The sequence below is a fragment of the Osmia bicornis genome, chromosome 7 (genome assembly GCF_907164935.1).
Source record: "Osmia bicornis bicornis chromosome 7, iOsmBic2.1, whole genome shotgun sequence".
Classification (NCBI taxonomy): Eukaryota; Metazoa; Arthropoda; class Insecta; order Hymenoptera; family Megachilidae; genus Osmia; species Osmia bicornis.
Window position 1 is genome coordinate 3,150,854 of NC_060222.1, and position 19,316 is coordinate 3,170,169.

At 40.8% G+C, this 19,316-nt stretch overlaps 1 protein-coding gene and 1 long non-coding RNA gene across 3 annotated transcripts in view; one reads left to right on the forward strand and one right to left on the reverse strand.

Moving 5' to 3' along the window:
• Positions 1-18,796, forward strand: part of LOC114873330 — a 95,769-nt gene extending 76,973 nt beyond the window's left edge. The window contains exons 4-5 of one of the 2 annotated variants that reach the window (XR_006829554.1): positions 17,236-17,429; positions 17,688-18,796. This is a non-coding gene — a long non-coding RNA (uncharacterized LOC114873330). The remainder of the gene's footprint in view (positions 1-17,235; positions 17,430-17,687) is intronic. The other variant, XR_003788923.2, reaches the window with a different exon arrangement.
• LOC114873295 (silk gland factor 1-like) lies at positions 1,467-8,033 on the reverse strand. The gene has a single exon (XM_029181488.2). It carries the CDS (start codon positions 7,418-7,420, stop codon positions 5,891-5,893), a length of 1,530 nt encoding a protein of 509 aa, XP_029037321.1. The 5' UTR covers positions 7,421-8,033; the 3' UTR covers positions 1,467-5,890.
• Positions 18,797-19,316: the final 520 nt, after the last annotated feature.

Here is a 19,316-nt window from a genome sequence, read left to right on the forward strand (position 1 = left end):
AGGAACGTGGGGTCGTCCAGCAGTTTTAATCGGCCAAATTTTTACACTCCGAGTCGTCAAGCAAATCCGTAATTAATGAGCGAGTATCGATTGCATACACAGATTAGGAGGTTCAATAAAAAAGTGATCGACTCAATGAGAACAGGTAGTACTCGTGCAAACGTAGCCGAATGAAAGTCAAATATTATCAAACGAATTTGTTAATACCCTTAGCCAAGAAAAAATTGCATTCTTTTTCTAAAGAAAAAAGATCATTCGCATAGTTTCATTCACATTTCAACTCAGAATTTTTTCAATTAGGATAGCAAATAATTGAAAGCGAAGACTTCGTGTAAAATAATGATTAGCAAACTTTAAAATTACGAAACAAGAAAATAAAGGTCAGAATATGAGTTTCTTCGAGCCTGATTAATGACAGAACTGCGTTGACAGATTACTGAAATGTTTGCAGTTAAAATCCTCTCGGCAAAAATAAGGAAAAAGGTGGAAGAAGATACTCAACATTTTATTTTCCAAGTGTGGAGAAAAAAGCAAACGATGGATCTTGCTTGAGCGATGATGCAAGCCCTGTAACGTTGATTCTTACAATTTCTCAGTAATGTGGCAAGAATTGACAAGGTCAAGAACTCGTGGACTATCAACTAGTTTCTGAAATACCTTTGAACAAAGAATCGATATTTCTAAAATTAGAATTGAAAAAAACCCATAGTGAATATTGTTGCTCTTCAAGATACGATAAAACACTTGGTTTAAAATGTTGAACAAATGTGAGGAAATTAGCGAGTACGAACAACGTACATACATACACGTGCTACCGAAATTTTTTATCTTATTTTCGATCCGTCCACTTGTCCGGAGGATTTTATCGTATCTGAAACCACACGATTACAATATAAAAGTTGGTCAGCGATTTCTTTGTGTCGTCAAAATAGCCTAGTTTCAACTATAATATTCCCTGAGAGGTAATTGATCCGAGTTCATTAAAAGATTGATTAAACATTGAAATTTCGTTGCACCTCTGTTAATTGTTCCCTGAGGTAAAATTGAATACTAAATCTGATTGGAAAATGTGGTCAGTGAATATACATATATAAAATCGTAAAGAAAACATGGCTCGGAAATCCATAGATGACCAGAAGACAGGAGGAAACAGGAAAAAAGCACCGAGTGACTTTCATTCGTAAACTTTGCATTTCCCGTTTGCTCGTCGCAAACAGAATTATAAGATAAAATTTCTCAACTAATATTCCCCTCTTTTTGCGTTTCTTTTCTTAACAAACACTCTATCCGACTCTTCGAGTCAATCGAACGCGTTGTTTTATGATTGCACCCTTAATTCTCGGATGACGGACCATGGAGAAAGCTTCGATTTTCTTCTTGTTGCCATTCACCGCTCTATAGAAATTGCCAGGAAAGAAAAGGAAAATATAATAAGAAAAATTTTTCGTAGAAATACGTGGATTTATTGAAACATTTACATCCTCGTTTGCTCGCGTCGTTTCCCCTCCCTCGTCTCCGGCCAAATAATCGCAAAGGGACGGAGACATCCTTTTTTTTTTTTAATTCTTTTTCGCTCTCACGCTTACAATTCTATTTGTGTTTGTGTGTGTTGTGTCTGTGTCGCGTGTATGTACATCCAGCCACAGATTGACCAGTCGCTTCGAAGCAAGGGCGGACTGGAAAATTCGAAGCGACCATTCGAACAGATAAAAGTAGCGAAACGGTTGAAAAAGGGAATAGACGGGAGGGATGATTCGGGGTCAGAACGTTGTCGTAGTCCCCGTGGAATGTCGGAGGATCTTTCTGGTGGACAGAAAAGCGGAGAAACGCACAGGAACAATGGAAAGCGTAAACAACGACGACGAGACTTCGTGACTTCGAGATCTTTTTCTTTCTTTCTTTTGTCGCCCCTCGTCTACGTGGGTACAATATTACCCTTCCAAGTAGCAAATTATACAGGTTTCATCTTTAGAATGATGATATATATCTCTGAAGTTTCTTTCTCGAATTCTAATTTAGGAATTACTCGAAAATAATTAACACCTAACGAGTGCCTCTTTCAACCCTTGTGCATGGTTCAAATTTTTTTCTTACATTCACCTCGCATAGATGACAAAATATTTTACTCTATAAACATATTCTTTGAGTATCTTTAATTAAAAATAATGAATTTTAAATAAACGAACCATTTAGAGCACAAGAATTGAAGTGACATAGGATAGTTCCAAACTGCTGCCACTTAGAAAGGTATTACAGACCCCAGAAATAGAAACACTATCGAATGCTTTTACTATCATTTTTATCAGACCCCAAGCTTTAAATTGATGTATCATAAGTGCTACTTCGTGATACTTTTATGTCATGAAATCATGTTACACTTTAAATGTTTCAAAATCAGTTACTCTTCGCTACAACTATCGACAAGTCATTTTCTGGTACGAATATCGATGAAACCTTTATATCGTTATTTTCTTCAAATTTCAAGCTTTAAATTCACGTATCATAAGTGGTGTTTCTTGATATTTTTATGTCATGAAATCAACCATTTAGTTCGTGTCACTTAGAGAGGTACAGAGTATTCTTAATTCAGTTTCGTAACGAAGGGCGAATTTTTAGTTTCACATATCGTCGTCGAACGGGAGCGTTGTTTAACGTGGAACGAAAGCCTAGAAAGCATAGAACCGATGATGTTCCTCGCTGCTCCCTGCTTTCGTCTCTATTTACAGGGCGTTTCGTGGTGGGGCGTGTATCAAAAGCAACCCTCTGACAGTCGACCAGGAGGGATAGAAGTCGAGGATATTACGGCGACTGGGTCGTCGTCGAGGGTGTCCAACAATCAGGGGGATGCTTTTGAAACACGCTGTACAATTCTCTCTCGCACACATTCGTCATTCATTTCTCCATTCGTTCATTTTTCGCAGATATATATATATAATATGTATATACCTAACATAGTGTATTCGTTAGACTCCATTTATTTATATATTTATATATTTATATTTATATATATATAGCTCTCTGTAACATATATAATATTGTACATCATACACGTTGTGCGGCTATCTACACGTATCATACAAAAAAAAAACACTGGACGTGTCCTGCTTTTTCGACGCATTCGATAAAATCCTTAACGATTTAATTCTTCTTCTTCTTCTTCATTTTTTTTTCGTATCCTTTGTGTATATGTGTGAGTGTATGTGTTTATGTGGGCTCGAATAATAACGTACGTACGAACGCGCACCTCCACGCGAGGATACAGGCGTCTTTGCAAGCCTACGTTCATTAATTTAGACTTATTCTCACGGGTTATCACATTTTTCGCTCTACGCCGACGCTCTCGCGGGTTCGAGCCAGCCATCGCGAACAGGCCTCTCCTTCCTTCGTTTTCGTCCTTTTTGCTCGATCAACTTTGGGCGGCAAGGGATCAGAAAACTCGAACAGAGTCTCCGAGATTTTTCGATTTCAGAAACGATAAAATTTGGAAAGGTTTATTAGAGGCAAAGGAAGATAGAAAATTGCAAGCAGGTCTGTGTAATTAATCAAAGCCTAATTAGACGCGGCTACAAATTAATTACAGTGACAATGATAAAAATGATTTTTCATCCTGCTTGCAATTTTTTTTTTTCACTTAATTTTGAATTCACAGTCAAAAATATATGTTTCACCTAATTACGCATACGTTTCACTGAGTCATTATTAGGAACAGATAATTTAATATCAGTCTATGATTTGATAATCGATCATTTAGCGATCATTGATCCTATCCTTTATTCCCACTAACTGTAATCTATAAAAAAATATTATAAGAACTTCCAGGAATTAGTGAAATGTTCATAAAGTTCGGTACGAATGTTCTGGTAATCAATTCGAGATGAAAAATATTTTCCCTTTTGTGGAATATTTGCAATCACGCCGTGTGTATTTTATAGTCGTAAAATTTGATCGCTTTTCAAACATCTTGCTCCGAATGATTGCATCATTGAAACGTGAACGATAGCGATCAGTCTTTTGCTTATCTTGACGAGCAGCATAATAAATTAAAGGAAGAACAAAAAAATAAGACGAAATCGAGGTGAATACGTAAGAAAAGGAAGCTACGAGTTCAGTCTCAGAGTTATGAAAATGAAAAGTTGATGATTGAGGAGAAAAATAAGATACATAAGATGAGATTTTGATAAATCTTGAAAAATATCGCGTCAACAGAGATTCGAAAATTTCGAGTATAATAAAAAGAAGATTCCTTTTCAAACGAACGTCTTTTAAGAAAGAGAATAAAAAAATAATTTGACTGTGTTCAAAATATGTTTTTGCATAAGAGAAATTATTTTATTCAAAAAGTTCATAAATTTTCCTTTGCCCTCGTGAATATTTATACACCCTAATGAAACCACCCCTAAAAATATATGTAAAAAAATAAAGAACAATTAATATTCTGATCCCAGTCCCAAGGTTTAAAGAGCTTCTTCAGTTTGAAATTATTTTGCCGACGAACAATGCTCGATATTTCTTAAAAAAAAAAAGAAAAATGAACCGGAAGGACTGACCTGCGAGGTGTGCCACGCAACGGAGAATCGCCTGGTGCGTCGTTGTCGCGTATCACAGAAAACCTTATGCGTAATCGAGGACGTCTCGAGGGATCGCGAAAGCGGAAATAATCGCGCGTGAAGCGTCGGACGAGTCGCGACGTAAACCGCGACTTTCTTCCTTTCGTTTCTCCGTAGATCTCAATCTATGGATCGTGTACGTATATGTTGACTCGTAATAATGAGTCACGCTATTCGAGTGGCGCTTGATCGATGTCTCGATTGATTTTTTTTTTTTTCGGGCACGTATAGGTAGATCGAAACGATCGCAGACGGATCGGCGTCAGAGCGATGTCGATCGCGCCCTTCGAAGTAACGCCAACGTCACCGGACTTAAAAAATAAAAAAAAAATCTTTCCAAACTCTACGTACTTGCAATTTAAAGAAAAGCGAGATAATTGGAATATTTTCACGTGAATGTTGTTCATCGCCATCTGCTAAAATATATCGAGACTCTAAATTGATTTAAAAGTGGCATTTATGAATGTGAGAAGCAGCATTAACACGTTTAGTGTTAATTGTAGAAAGCTGTAGTTTCCCCCGTTTTGCTAGAAAGCCAGGAAACGTTTCAGAAATAATCTGAAACCCGCGATCGACATCGTAGAGAATATGAAACGACGCAATAATCCGCGTCGACGGAATCCTCGAAACGCATCGTCCAAAGGGATTTCGAAAAAGAAAACCTCGTGTCCACTTACTCAACAACAATAGAAGGATCAAACTGTACAAATACTGCTACGAAGCAACAAATAAAAAGTTCTAAAAAATTCGCAGCTACCGGCTCGTCCGTCGCTCGAGGACGTCGAATCTCCGTCGAGACACCCCGATACACCCGCACCCTCATCACAAAAATCTTCCCCAATAAAGAAACGATTCGACACTGGCAACTGTCCAACCGCGTGTTCGTACCTCGGCGCCGATCTTCCTACGGCAGCTCACACGACATCCTCCTCGTCGTCCTCCTCTTCCTCGTCGTCGTAGTCCTCTTCGTGGTCGACCGGCCAGCAGGCGTCGGCCTCGTTGTCCTCGCAGAGCCGTCGTCTGCGTCGCTGATGGCTCGAGGATGGCCGCAACGGGGTCAGAGAGACGGGGGCGGGCTGAGCCGGCATCGCCGACGACGCGGACGACGAAGAGGAAGAGGAGGAATTGGCCGATGTGGTCGGCGGATGATGATGTTGATGTTGATGATGATGCGAAGGAAGAACGATGTTGGCCGTGGTCTCGTGGTTGGTGACCGCTGCAGTGGCGGCGTATGCCGCGACAGCAGCGACTCAGGCCAGGGCGTAGGGGTGCGTGGCGTGGTGTCACAATCCTGGTGCAGCCGTCGCGACGGAGGGCGGAGGTGGCGCACTGCTGCTGGCCACGCTGGTCGCGTGATGGTACAGCGGGCTCTGGTAATACTCCTGGTGATGATGGTTGGTCATGTTGTGCATAGGCCCGGCGGCGTTCGAGCCCGCGTGCATGCCGTTGTGATGGTGATGGCTGGGTGGCGCGGAATGCGCGTGGGGATGATGGGGTGAACCGAAGTTCGCGTAACTCTGATGCAATTGTTCGTACATCTTCATCTCGGGGGGTTTCGTGTCTTGCGCGCCGGGCGAAGTGCCCGCCGTGGCACCTGGTAGTAGCCTGGTGATGCTGAACGGATGGCTGGCAGCGGTGTAAGGAGGCTCTTGCTTCAGACTTCCTGTCATTCCGTGATGCAGAGCGGCCGGGTCGGAGATTAGATGAGGATGAAGACTTCGACTGACCATGGCGGTGAGTTCGTCGTGGGCTGCGCCCAAGTCGGGACCCAATAACCCGCCTATATCCGTGGTGTCGCTTTTCAGACCGGCGTGATGCTGGTGCAAACTGGCCGCGTGATGATGATGGTGCGAGGACACCAGAGAATGGAGATCCTTGTCGTCCTGTTGCTGCGGTCCGTGGTGCAACGACGACGGAGTTTTCTTACCTGTATGAGCCAGGTCGTGCGAGTTGGGACTGTTGTGTCCAGCGGCGGCGGCCGCGGCCGCTGCCGCAGCTGCAGCAGCTCCGCCGTGATGCTGCTGATGTTGCTGGTGCTTGTTGCTTTGCCTGGTCAGCTCCTTTTTCTCGTCTTTGAACCTCTTTTGCCGACGCAGATAGCAGCCGTTCTCGAACATGTTGCCGCTCTCCGGGTGGAGCGTCCAGAAGGAGCCTTTTCCAGGCTTGTCCGGTGTCCGTGGAACTTTGACGAAGCAATCGTTAAAACTGAGCGAGTGCCTGATGGAATTTTGCCAGCGTTGCTGATTCTGTCGGTAAAAGGGAAATAGGTCCATGATGAACTGGTAGATCTCGGACAACGTCAGCATCTTGGTAGGCGCGTTCTGAATGGCCATAGTGATCAGGCTTATGTAGGAATAGGGCGGTTTCGCGTGGGTGTAACTTCTACGGTAAGGTTTGTCAGTTCTGGCTCGTTGGAGCGCGGAATTAGGCGAATCGGGCTCGGTTAACGATAGAGGATCCCGTGTTACACCGGCGCCGCCGGCTGGCGTCAGAGGACCATAGCCGACGGCGCTCATGCAGGCACCGCTGCCGCCCATCGAGGCGCTCCCGTAACCACCCATGCCACCGCCGCCCATCGATGCCATCCCCATAGCTGAGCTCATGGTGCTCATGTTGAAACCCCCGGCGCTTTGGGGACTGCAACTCGGCCCGACTCCAACGCCCATCGACATGCCCATCGACACGCAGCCCATCGTGTTGATCGAGCTGTACGTCGGCGCCATGCTGCCCATCGTTGACATCGTAGCGCTGGTCATCGCGCCGCCTAGGCTACCAGCGTCGCCGTACAGCTTCTGCGACTGAAGCATGGTCATAGAGCTCACCGGTGCCGGGGTGGCGGGCTGCTGTCTGCTCGTCAAACGGGAATCATGAAAGCCGCGGTACCAGGGCTGCTGGTAATGCGATGCTCCCTTAATCTTATCCCAGTAGTCGGGAATCGTATCACCTTCTTCACACTTGTCCGCCACAGACAGAGTACCTCGTGGAAGAATTCACACCGTTCAAACTTCACTTTTCCTTTTATCAAGCAAAACTAGAGTCGTTCGTAACTCGTTCCTGGATACACAGACGCGCACTGAATCCCTGCTGTCTCACAATCCAACGACGCGATCCGTTCGAAGAAGGGAATCGCGTGGGTGCACCGAACAAAGCTGAATTCTCGATCACTGCGTTAGGCGCCGGTACTCGAGTAACAACGATCACTAAAGCTGGATCCGCGACGGTTCGTTTGTTTCAACAACACGACGCGACTAGGACGCGAACGAAATCGAGGACGCGCGGCTGGCTGGTCGCGCGGCCAGCACAGGCTGAACACACAAGAGCAACGATCGTGGTTGTTTGAGCGGGGCCTGTTTGAGCCACCTCACCTCCACACTCCCTCATTCACCAGTCAGGTCTCTCTGTCTCTCTGTGTGCCGTGTGGATGGAGGCCGGTTAGCGAGTGTACTCCGCTACTCTTGAGTCTCCCGATCTTGTTCAAACACGTCCCACTCCCGGCAATCTCTGCCACGCCTCTCTCGCCCGGCTCCGCCAATCCCGTCTCGGTTACCTCCACCGTTCCGCCGCGTCGACCAACGGCAGACGACCGTGCGGTCACAAATGTGTCCCCCTCGTATCGCGTGAATCGGTGGCGCGATAATGCGAGCGGACGATCCGGCAGGCTGGTCGCTTTGGGAAAACGGGACGAGAGCGCAGCTGCGGGAAGCGCCGCTTGCGCAATATCCCGCAGGACGCCAGGCAACGACGCCCGACAACCACGTCCCGACGGCCGCGTCGCCTTCGCTCTCTCATGTCATGTCAACTGTCTGTCTGCCACGCATTTGACACCTATCGGCGCGCGTCACGCGTCGCGCCAACGCTGCTTTTCCTCTTTCTTCCTCGTTCTCTTCACCCATTCTTCTTCTTTTTTTTTTTCATTTTTTCAATCTCCTTTCTCGATCGTTTTCGACTCCGTTATTCGCGTCGTCTATCGTTCTCCTCTCCCTACGATTCGCTCTCTTTTCTCTGCCCTTTTTTTTCTTTCTCTCTGCCTCGCGCGGGCGCGAGTTTTCTGCAAGCCTCGTCTCGTCGCTTCCGGCTTTTTCGTGGCTCCAGTTCGAGTTCGTGTTTGGCCGGTCCGCGGGCGTCGCGACGCTCTCGCGATCCACTTCCAGCACCACGATGGACGACTAAAGATCGAAGAGGAATTAAGGAAAAGAGGGTTGTTCCAGGAGCCGACGATCGACGCGGAACGAACCCAGGTTCGTGTCTCTTGTGAATCTTCTTTGTGAACCTCTTTAGTTGATTTATATTTCTAATTACCTTCGTCATTTTTACGTATCGTCGATATCAGGGGTGGATTCATGGTGATTTATTTTCTATCGGACGCTTAGAAAGCTGAAGTGTTTCGCATCGCGATCTGGATCGTTTTCTCTGATGATTCAGATATATTATTTAAAGGAATCAGCCTGTTTGAACAGATGCGATCGGATTAATTAACGATTTCTTGCTCGTTATCGATTTTGATTTATTAGCCAGTGATACGAGGGAGTTAAGTAAGAATCTTTAATCCACCGGCATAATCGGACGTTACGAACATCGCGGATAAATTGAACGCCACTTCGCGATTGCATAATTCGTCGGTTGATAATTGTTTCTTTTTATTTTATTTACTGCGGCTCGAAGTGAATCGAATCAGCCGAGCGTGCACGTGGAATATTTGAATGAAAAACAAATTGACGTGCAGGTTAATGAAACGCCCACTTCTCTTTCGATTGTTTTGCAATCGATTAGGATAAAAATGGAACGTTGTCGTAGGTGGTTACCGGTTCGATAAATTCGCTGAATTTCAATCGGTTCAATTAACTCGAAGAAATCGTCTCGAATTCAAATACGCACGATTTCAATGTGATTCGACAAATATTTGATATGTTTACATCGACAAATATTAAAATATTTGAACATAGTAAACCAGATGAAGATCAGCTGAGCTAGTTCGCACTGTTCTCGTGTACAGATAATTTAAACAAATTTGATGGCATATACATATATTGAAGTTTACTGAATTCTATAACCAATATACCCGGATCAAACCGTGTTTTTGTTACCTGTGTTAAAGCTAGATAAACCAGGCAAATCCGATAACGCTTAATTGTAACTACAAACGTACACGAACAATATTTATCTATACCTCTAACATCGATAACTCTAAACATCCACGTAAATTCACTAATATTTACGATTGAATTAAAGCTTGCGTATCGTTTCATTGATACCAGTGTAAATCGAGAAGTTGCATTCACACTTGAATAATTAAAAGCAATCTGTCTGTTTCAATAAACACAAGCTACTATTTACCTGTTAAATCTTACTATAGAGAAGATCTCTTTCATACTTGATTATATAAAGAAAAAAAAAACATAAGTATTCCATTGAAGGAATACTTGGAAAAATTTAATAAAATTTCAAGTTTTTCTTAGATTAAATTTTTCAAATGATTGTAGTATTAATAGAATATTTTCTAACATTCTAATATCTATATCTAAGTTCCAAGAAACTTTTCCCCCATTTCGCAATTGAATTTCTCGCTTAAATTCGCGCCCCGTCGCGTCGATTAATCGTTTATCGCGTCTCGAATAATTAACTGTCCATGGCCCATGAATATTAAACGCGCGTAATAAAAAGAGATCGGATTTTCGGCAGATAATTCGGTTAGCTTAACTCGATCCCGTCGCTTGCTTCTCTCTTTCACCAAAACCGTGTTCAATCTATACTTAACAATTTTTTCCTCGATTTTAAAATATTAACAAATTTTCAATTCGATTGTGTGCCATCAAAATTGTGCCTATTTGTGAATTGTGACAAAATAATTTGTTCAATGAAATGCGAAGTACGGGTCTAACGTGGCAAAGAAAACCTTGCGACGGTAGGCGAAAAAGAAGGGTGTTCCATATTGAATTTAACACATTTTCTCTGGTGTAAATTAACAAGCAAATTTTATTTCAATTTGAAATAAAATTGAGGAAAGCAGCGTGGTATCCTGGGACGAATATCAGCCAGGCCCTCGTAATTCGGCTCTAATGCAACTGATAAGCGATAATTCTTGATAACAGCGTGTGCATCGATACGAATAGGACGCTTAAAACTCTCTTAAAATTTTCAACAGTGTCTAAAAAAAAATTCTGAACTAAATTAAACCTTCATGGTTTCCAGAAAAAGAAAATTTTTTTAATTTTTGGGATCCACGAATAGCAACTGGATCCGTCGACCAGCAAATCTCCGTTTACAGTCACGTTTAGTACCGTTTATTATCCGCAACGACCATAAGAGTGGACTCCAACCCCTACGAGACCGTCGTTTGTTTTCGTTCTTGCGGTTGCTCGATCGTAAACACCATAGGATTATCTCCACGGGACACGTCGTCATTGTTTCTTTCCTCGTTGCCGGAACTTAAGCACAGAACGGACGAAATCTGGTTTCCTTTAGGCTTCTTTTTATTGCCCTGATTTTCCTCCACCAGGACACCGTACGCCTCTGTACCAACAGGGGTGGAAAATGAAAGAATCATTTGCAATTTATAAATTTTCTATTATCTCATCAATTTCCCATGTTCTTCTGAATTATTATGCTGTCGGTAATAAAAGAAACGGGGAATGGACCACCCACGTGGAACCAGGTAGATCCTTCAGAACCTGTAGTTTTCATCCTCGTCTCACCCTCGCGTCATCCCTCTCGTCTCCTTATAAAAATGACAAAACACTTTTATCGACTCCCGAGGCTCTTGACTCGGCTGTTTCGAAGCCAAACACACTTTGGTCGGCGAACTTTGGAAAAAGGATAGCACTTTGGTGTCCGGAATGGGGGGTGAAATTCGACGAGGATCTTGTGAAAGTTACAGCAAGCATTTGAAGAAGATGGAGATTTTTATTTTTTAAATTATGCAACGGATGAAAAGAAGAAAGTCTTCTCGACGAGAAGAGCAGAACCGATTCATCGTTTTAGAGAATCGATCGCGATGGTGATACGGTTAATCTAGGTCAAATAGCAAATCGTTATTTAATCGTAGATTAAGGATCGCTACTAATCGAAACAAACAGCACTCGATTGCGCACTTGTGCTCGGCACGGGGCTCGTGGGGAGGGAGTGATTTGTTGTAACGAAGAACCGCCGCGCTTGGCACAATGTAGCTAGCCCACTTGTTTACAGGGACAATATTTTCATTCCGCAAACAATTGGTGGCTCGATAAAGACCCGGTGTACAGGTGGGTGCTCGGATCTAACGTTGTAACACGCCGCCTGTTCGTGAATGGCCTCCTGTACATGTGTGTGTTTACGAATCTCTCGAGTAAAGTATTAGCCGACTCTAAACGCTTGAATCATCGAGTTGTATGCCTTCGATTCGTCGGCCCATCACACCGTCGCGATAGTTTACCACTTTTTTTTCTTCTTCTCTTGTTTTACAATCTTCCTCGTGCTTCTCTTCCATTGGTCTCTTTCCAAGTCTCTCATCACGCGATATCGCGTTAGTCTTCTGTTAAAACAATCTTATTTAGTTTCCTATTTCAACCCTTAAACAGAGCGGAGCCTTGGTCAATCGTGAAATGATGAGAAAATTGTATTAGAATTGTGGCTCTCTCCATGGTCCGCGCTCCGAAAATCGATAGTCACGTTTCCCCCAAAGATTCTCTCCCCATGAAAAATCACAGAAATCCCAATTTTCATCCCTGAAATCTGGTCAGAAATCCTCACCGAGTGTCCGACCTAGAAAAATATTTCACCGGTTCGAGGAGGACACACGTCGAACTGGAATACCTGTCACGCGATTACCAAGGGAACCGCCAAGGGGTTTGTTGTTTCAAGACTTTACGAACAACAAACCATAGACCTGGGGATCAAGAAGTCAATGTTTCGCGAGAGTCGACCCAAATCACGGAAAATCAGGTGCATCCGCGGTTAAGTCACGTCCGAAAAACACTGGACCGCCTACTTATGTATACAACTCGAAAACGAAAAAAAGAAAAGACATGAACAGGAATATTGGTAAAATGAAAGGCTGTCTCGTGACGTGGCATAAATTACCTATAGAAAGTGAGGCGATGGTTGTTTTCTTGAAAAGAATTTCATGAAACATTACAGAATGAAACGATGTTGATGATTATTATTTAAAATATAGATTCTTTTTGTTTAATTTAATCGTAGCGGATAGTTGAAAGAGGATCGTTGATCCTCGAGAACGTGCGACGAGTCTATTATTTTTGCTTCGAATCCAAGGGGGTGGTTTAGGTCCTCCTGGTGGAAGATAGGCCGTTGGACGATTCGAGGGCTGCAAATCTGGGAAAAGCTCGACGAGGCACGCACAGCACGTGACTGGTTCTAGGGTTCGGTCTGCACCTCGTCGAGCACGATAAAGCACACGCGGGTGTAGGTATCGTTTTTTAAGTGACTCAATTTCGACGTCGGCCTGCATCCACTTATCACCCCTCTTGCCTCTCTATACATAAACGTAGATTACCTAATTTTTTCTTATAATATTCATAATACATTTTTTTCTGTCATCTGAAACTTAATGAGTTTGATGTTTAAGATTCCATAGATTTTTACAAAAGGAAAATATTATTTATATTTCGACAGGAATGAAATTTTAATTATCATCAGGAATTATCGTCAATCATCCACCTTTTTGGTTTCTTTTTTTATTTCAATTAATTTGCACATAAATTTTGCACCTACTTGAATTTCAATTAAATTGTTTTAGTGTCCTTTTTAATAAATTCATAGGCAACTAAACATTCGTCAAAACCTAAGAAGAAGACACTGTCAAATGTTCACCTAGAACCCTGGGTTTTTCCAGAGCTAGGAAAATTAGTTTTACCCTGATTACTCCGGTGCCTAATGCGGTTCACGCGTTCTTCTCTCACGCAAATGTTGTGACAGCGATTTACAAAGTCACAGGCTAAGATTTACACGAATTTAACATCCCTTTCTCATTGTTCCCAACCATATTCTCAGACACGGATTTCTCTAATACGCGAGTACAGAATTTTCACACCCTCCATCAATTTTTGATCTATTTTCCCAAAATTTATACGATCATAGAACCATCGAAAAATTGTACGATTACCCGAGTGCATAATTGATTGGATAATCTAGTGTTTATTCCCCCGAAGTTTGCCAGAAAAAGGAAGTCGAACCGAAAGAAAGCGAAAGAGGAAAGCGGCGATCAGTTTCCGGAAATATAAATAGCTGAGAGCGCGAGGAAAGCTGTTCGATCGCGGGGTCTTGAATCGGCTCGCGTCGTTTGTTTGTCATCCTGGCAAATCGGTAAATATTTGCAAGTAATAACCGAGCCGCTTGCAGGATCAATAGAACACAATTGTGAGCGACGCGACGTCTCGCAGACATCGAATCGTTTCGTCACGACGATCCCTCGAATCGTTTGCGCAAACTTTTTAAACGGTAAACGGTGTGTTCGACGATGCATACATGCTTCGATATTATTGCGATTTGTCTTCTTCTCTTTGCGGATAAATAAAATCGTCCGGTCCGGTTTCTGGTGTCCCTTTTTACCCTGGCGGACCATGGAGAGAGCCTCAATTTTAATTTAACTTTGTATTTCATATGATCTTCATTATCTAAATTTAATTATTTATAGGAGTGTTACTAATATCAATTTATAAATCAATTAAGAAAATTTCTATATTAGCAGTGCTGAATTTCTGAAAAAGGAAAAATTGAATTTGGGAAAACCTAAATTTCTCTACGAATGCTCAATAATGTGTCATAATTTCTTTCAAAAGAGAAGAATGGAATATTCTTTTTTTACTTTGGAAAATCTATGTCGAAGTCCACGGGATAATTTTTCATCTATGACTAATTTGTTTTTCGTGCCATGGTACTTCGACACCAAACAAGATAGTAATGCTTGCACGCAGATGAGGAGCATTTTGGGCCTTGTTCTCGCTGACTAATCGGTCAGCCGGTCTAGTAAACAAGATCATAAAGAAAACTGTCGAATGTGATGGTCATTACCTTTGACCCTTTGAGTCACTTACAATTTACGAGATTGCTTTGTTCCTAAAGGTTCGAGAGACTTGCAACGATTCGTCTCAGGGTACTTGTTTTTCGTTTTTCTCTTTGTTATTTATGATTCATAGGGTGACAATCGAAAATACGTGCTCTCAAAAGGATTCTGATGTCCATGACACAATTTGAAAATGGCACACGAAGGTTTCTTTAATGACTCAAACAATTTACAACCCAGTATTGTATCCACTTGTGTTCCAAAATTGTTATTAGAAATTTCGATATTTTCAAGATTCATTGTATTATAATATTTTATTGACCATAGTATAAAATTGATTTATAGAGAAGAGGGTAATATTATGACCTCTTTCGTCATTTTTATATTGGAAAAAAGACATTTTCCTTCCACCTTTTATCACAGATAACTTTATCAGAAAAAAAAATTCAAGCAGTTTAAATTATGAATTAAATTTTAAAACTGAGAGGCCATATGATTCGATAAAAAAACAGAAAAATTCTCCATTATCCAAGAAAAGACCACTAAAACACTCTATACCTGAGTAACAAATATCTCCCCAATTCTTTTGCATATTTCCTGATATTATTCCGAGACTTCATCAAAACCCGAAAAACACCCCTCAATCCACACGACCATAAAACATCATCGAGTCCCTTTTTTATTATTCTTGGACGTGATTGCGTCACATCGTCTCTTTATTGCCGGAACCAAGAAAGCCGCTCTCCGTTTCCCTTTTTCCCTTTTTTTTCCGGGGGTCCGAACGGCGCAAAGCGCCGCCGTCGTAAATCGATTATCGTTTTACTGCTGGATTTTCGGTTCCTGTTCGCACGTCCACATCTCGGTGTCCCTTCTTTCATCGCGTTCTTTCCTCCCTGCAAAAACGGCCACCTTTTTACCTGACGCAGGTACTTACCGGCCGTTTATGGCACGCTCGTGAAACCTATCGTTCTTTCTCCGCTCTGCCCGCGTCTAGACTATCGTAATGCCGCGATTATCTGTCAGCCGTCGTAGCGAGCACGCGGACTGCCGCGTACGCGATCGCAAGCGTAATTTCGTATTACGCCCCATGGTATTATCGGTAATTCTTGTGGTCACCGCCCCAGGGTAAATAACCCTTAGGCCTTTGATCGATAATGAGCGTGGTGTACGTGCTGACGAGCAGCTTGATCAAAAGGGTTAACAGGAAAGAAGCTTTTAGGGAAATTTTTAATTATTTTTTCTTGGCACGTATTTTCTATGATTTCATTGTCCTCTTCTAGTCTTTCTATGGGGAGAAATCACTATAGAAATCATTGGTATTAGGAAATATAAGCTTTAGAATGATGACCCTATGCGTCATTTCAATAATTGAAAGAAATCTTTGTTCATTGAATAATTTATTCTCTAACGAATGTAAAAGGATTCGTATGATTCGGGATTGACAGATAGAATAATAGGGTGTCACGTAAAACAGGGGAGAAACATTTTCAATGTTCATGCGGTTCGTTTTTAACGGGAAGGACATAGCGATCGATGAACACGAGGAAATAAAAAGATGGCAGGTGGTGGATGAGCCAGGTTGATCAAACGGCTCGAATTGGCAGCGATTTCTCGACCGCTGCCCTCCTACCACGAGTCAATTTTAATAATATCACCCTTCTTGGTCCGCGTTCGCTCGCGATGACTCGCACGATTTTCCGACGGCTTTCAATTATCCGCGAGCAGAAGTCTCACGGTCCGCAACTCCCCGCGAAATATCGATCCCTCGAACAGAGCTACCCTGTCGACCGCGTAACCGGAAGTGGCCTGGCTGGAACAGGAGGAATTACGTTACCCCGACGAGACTCGTCGATAATTGTTATTCGACGCGTTTTTTAATATAACAAAATATCTTAATTTTTCTAATTACTAATAAGCAATTTCACAATTCTCATCATTTTTGTATTTGCAGAATCAGTGGATTTTATAGAATTTATATTTGAAAGCCATGAAATTAGAATTATAGCAAATGAAAATAAATTGAAGAAATAACAGCTTGCTTAAAATTTCTACTTTCCCCGAAACATCTGTAGGGAAACTATAACGAAAATTTAACGAAAGATCGACATCCATGGGCCGAGGGTTGCACGATGGTCTTGTTTGCACAATCGATTCCTCGCATGCTGCTTTTGTACGCGGGTAGGATAGTCTTTTCCACTTTGAAAAATATCGAAAATCTTCGATTACTTGGCTGCTTGTACAATGAACAGAAGCGGACCTATCGTACCTACTTATCTCATTTACATTCTTGCTGTTTGATAATGGTATTGTCTTTTGTAATCGTTTCTGGAGGATTATTTCTTTCGAGGATACGATAAATGTATTTTTCTGGGTTTTTGGTGATTCGAAACTCGATTCTTGTTGGAATTTAGAAATTTTCCCTCCGTCAGTAATTATTTCTATTATCAACTCCCTCCTCGCGCTATGCTTTTCTAAACCTTCGCCCACCAAAATAATGATAGAAAATTGCGATGTTCAGAGATAGGATAGCAACAGATAGTACATTTCTCGGTTCTCGTCTCAAGTCAGGATCGGAACAATGTTTTGCTATCATCGTGACTATCGCTAACATAGAGGCTTTTACTGTTTCAGACGATCTTCGTGGGAGGCTGCACAGCTAGAACAAACATCCATACACAAGAATAACATCTTTCGCTAATCACAACACTTGGAGCACCCTGTACACAGACGAGAAGGCGACGATAGAAAAACATCGTCGTCGCTCGTTGAAGTCTCTTGGAAAAATGACGTAGCCCTTTGCTGGTTAATGAAGTGGTTTCACGTAGGTAAAAATTTATATTACTCGCATGATAATATATCTTTGTGTATACATTGTTTTATTAAAACTTGGAGAATACATAATTCAACTTATTAATTAAAACAAATCTTCTTCTAAAAAAAAAATATAAGTGTCAGTGTTATATTTCATTTGTGTATTAGTTCGGCTAGACTTGAAAAAATATTTTAATTAGAAATCGTAAAATTTGCAATGCACACTTAATCATACAGTTACATGTAAAAAGGACACTTCGAAATTGTTATAGATTGCTGCATCCGGTTTGATTCGATAAAAAAATACAATTGGAAACCTTGCGATCTTGATGGCACTTCCACATTCGTTGATTAAATACATTCACGGTGCGTTAAAATATATGGTGAACGACTTACGTAAGTACCTCTAAATAAGTGTTACAGTCGCTAATTAGAATTAATAGTGATTAATTTACAAGAGAAAGATGCTTAACCCTGGAACGACAGTTGATTTTCTTTATTTCATTCTCCAAATTTTTGACTATTTTCTTAGACATTATTTTTATTAATACAAACAAAGTCTTTAGTACCCAATTTTAATAGCATATAGTAGATTTACTAGCTTCGACGTTCGAGAGTTAAAATTATAACAAATTATCATTTCATACTTTTTTTTTTGAAAATAAATTCGAGTCGTTCAGAAAATTCTTAGAAAACTATAAGAACTACTATTCTATCGGTACAACAAAATTCTTTTACGAAAATATAATAGGCTATTATTATTGCAAATCAAGTGATAGAATTATACAGGAATTCTTGAAAATTTAAGAATAGTTGCTTATAGAAAAATTTTATTCAATGAAGTATCCTTAAATTTTGGAACACCCTGTATCTTCATTACCACATTTATCGGTTTATATATATTTACAATATTTTGTTGTGTAGAATTTGATCAAGTTAATCGAAATAATTAAATAATCACTCGTTTTAGCAATTCTAATAAAATTTCATCGAAAATCGGGTTGTATTCAGGTCGAAATTCATTGATTTTTAATTTGGAACTTCATCAGATTGTTATCAATTAATTGAATAATTGATAGAGTGATTCCTTAATTATTCAAAATTTTGCATTGTTGCATTTGGCTGTTCGCAAACGACAGATTCTACCTTTTCTGTATAGGACGTCGAAAAATAGACAGTAAATTTCATTAGAACATGAAAAGTAATATTAGTTTATTTATGAAAATACTGTCTTTACATGGTGCTTCTAATTGTAAGAAAAATTCTAAATCTTAAACTATTATGTGCATAGTAATACACAGGGTAAGTTATGAAATTTAATTTCCTTAATTATCTCTATTATTCCGAAAAATATGAAAAAGGTTTACGAGTACAAAATAATTTTTTCTAACACTATACAATATTTTTATTATTTAAAACAGAAAATTTTTTGAAATCCTTCACCTAAAAAAGAAAATTATTACTCCTATAAATTTTGTTTCTATCTCTATAAATTATAGGGATAATTAAGATAATCAAATTAGATGATTCATCTTATACACCACATTCAATGACTCACATATTTATTTGTATAATATGTGTGATTTTTTAAATGGTCAAAGATGCTGATTACATAATTTGTTTGTTTTTATTATCTTTGTATACAATGTAATAATATTATTAAATCAATAAGATATAAGTATTCTAAACAAACTAATGTCAATCTCACGTGAACAAATACGTGAGTCACTGTGATATTATGTTTCTATAATGATATATATTATTTGATAACGGGAAGTAGAATCTGTGTACAAGATAGTACATGCTAAGTATCTAATCTAAAACTATAGTTGTTGTTTACACGAGATACGCTAATTAGTTGTTTAATCAATATTTTCAAAGTTAGTAGAAATTTAATTGCA

Coding starts and splice junctions, on each gene's coding strand:
- LOC114873295 (XM_029181488.2), bottom strand. CDS start 7,420: ATGACCATGCTTCAGTCGCAGAAGCTGTACGGCGACGCTGGTAGCCTA.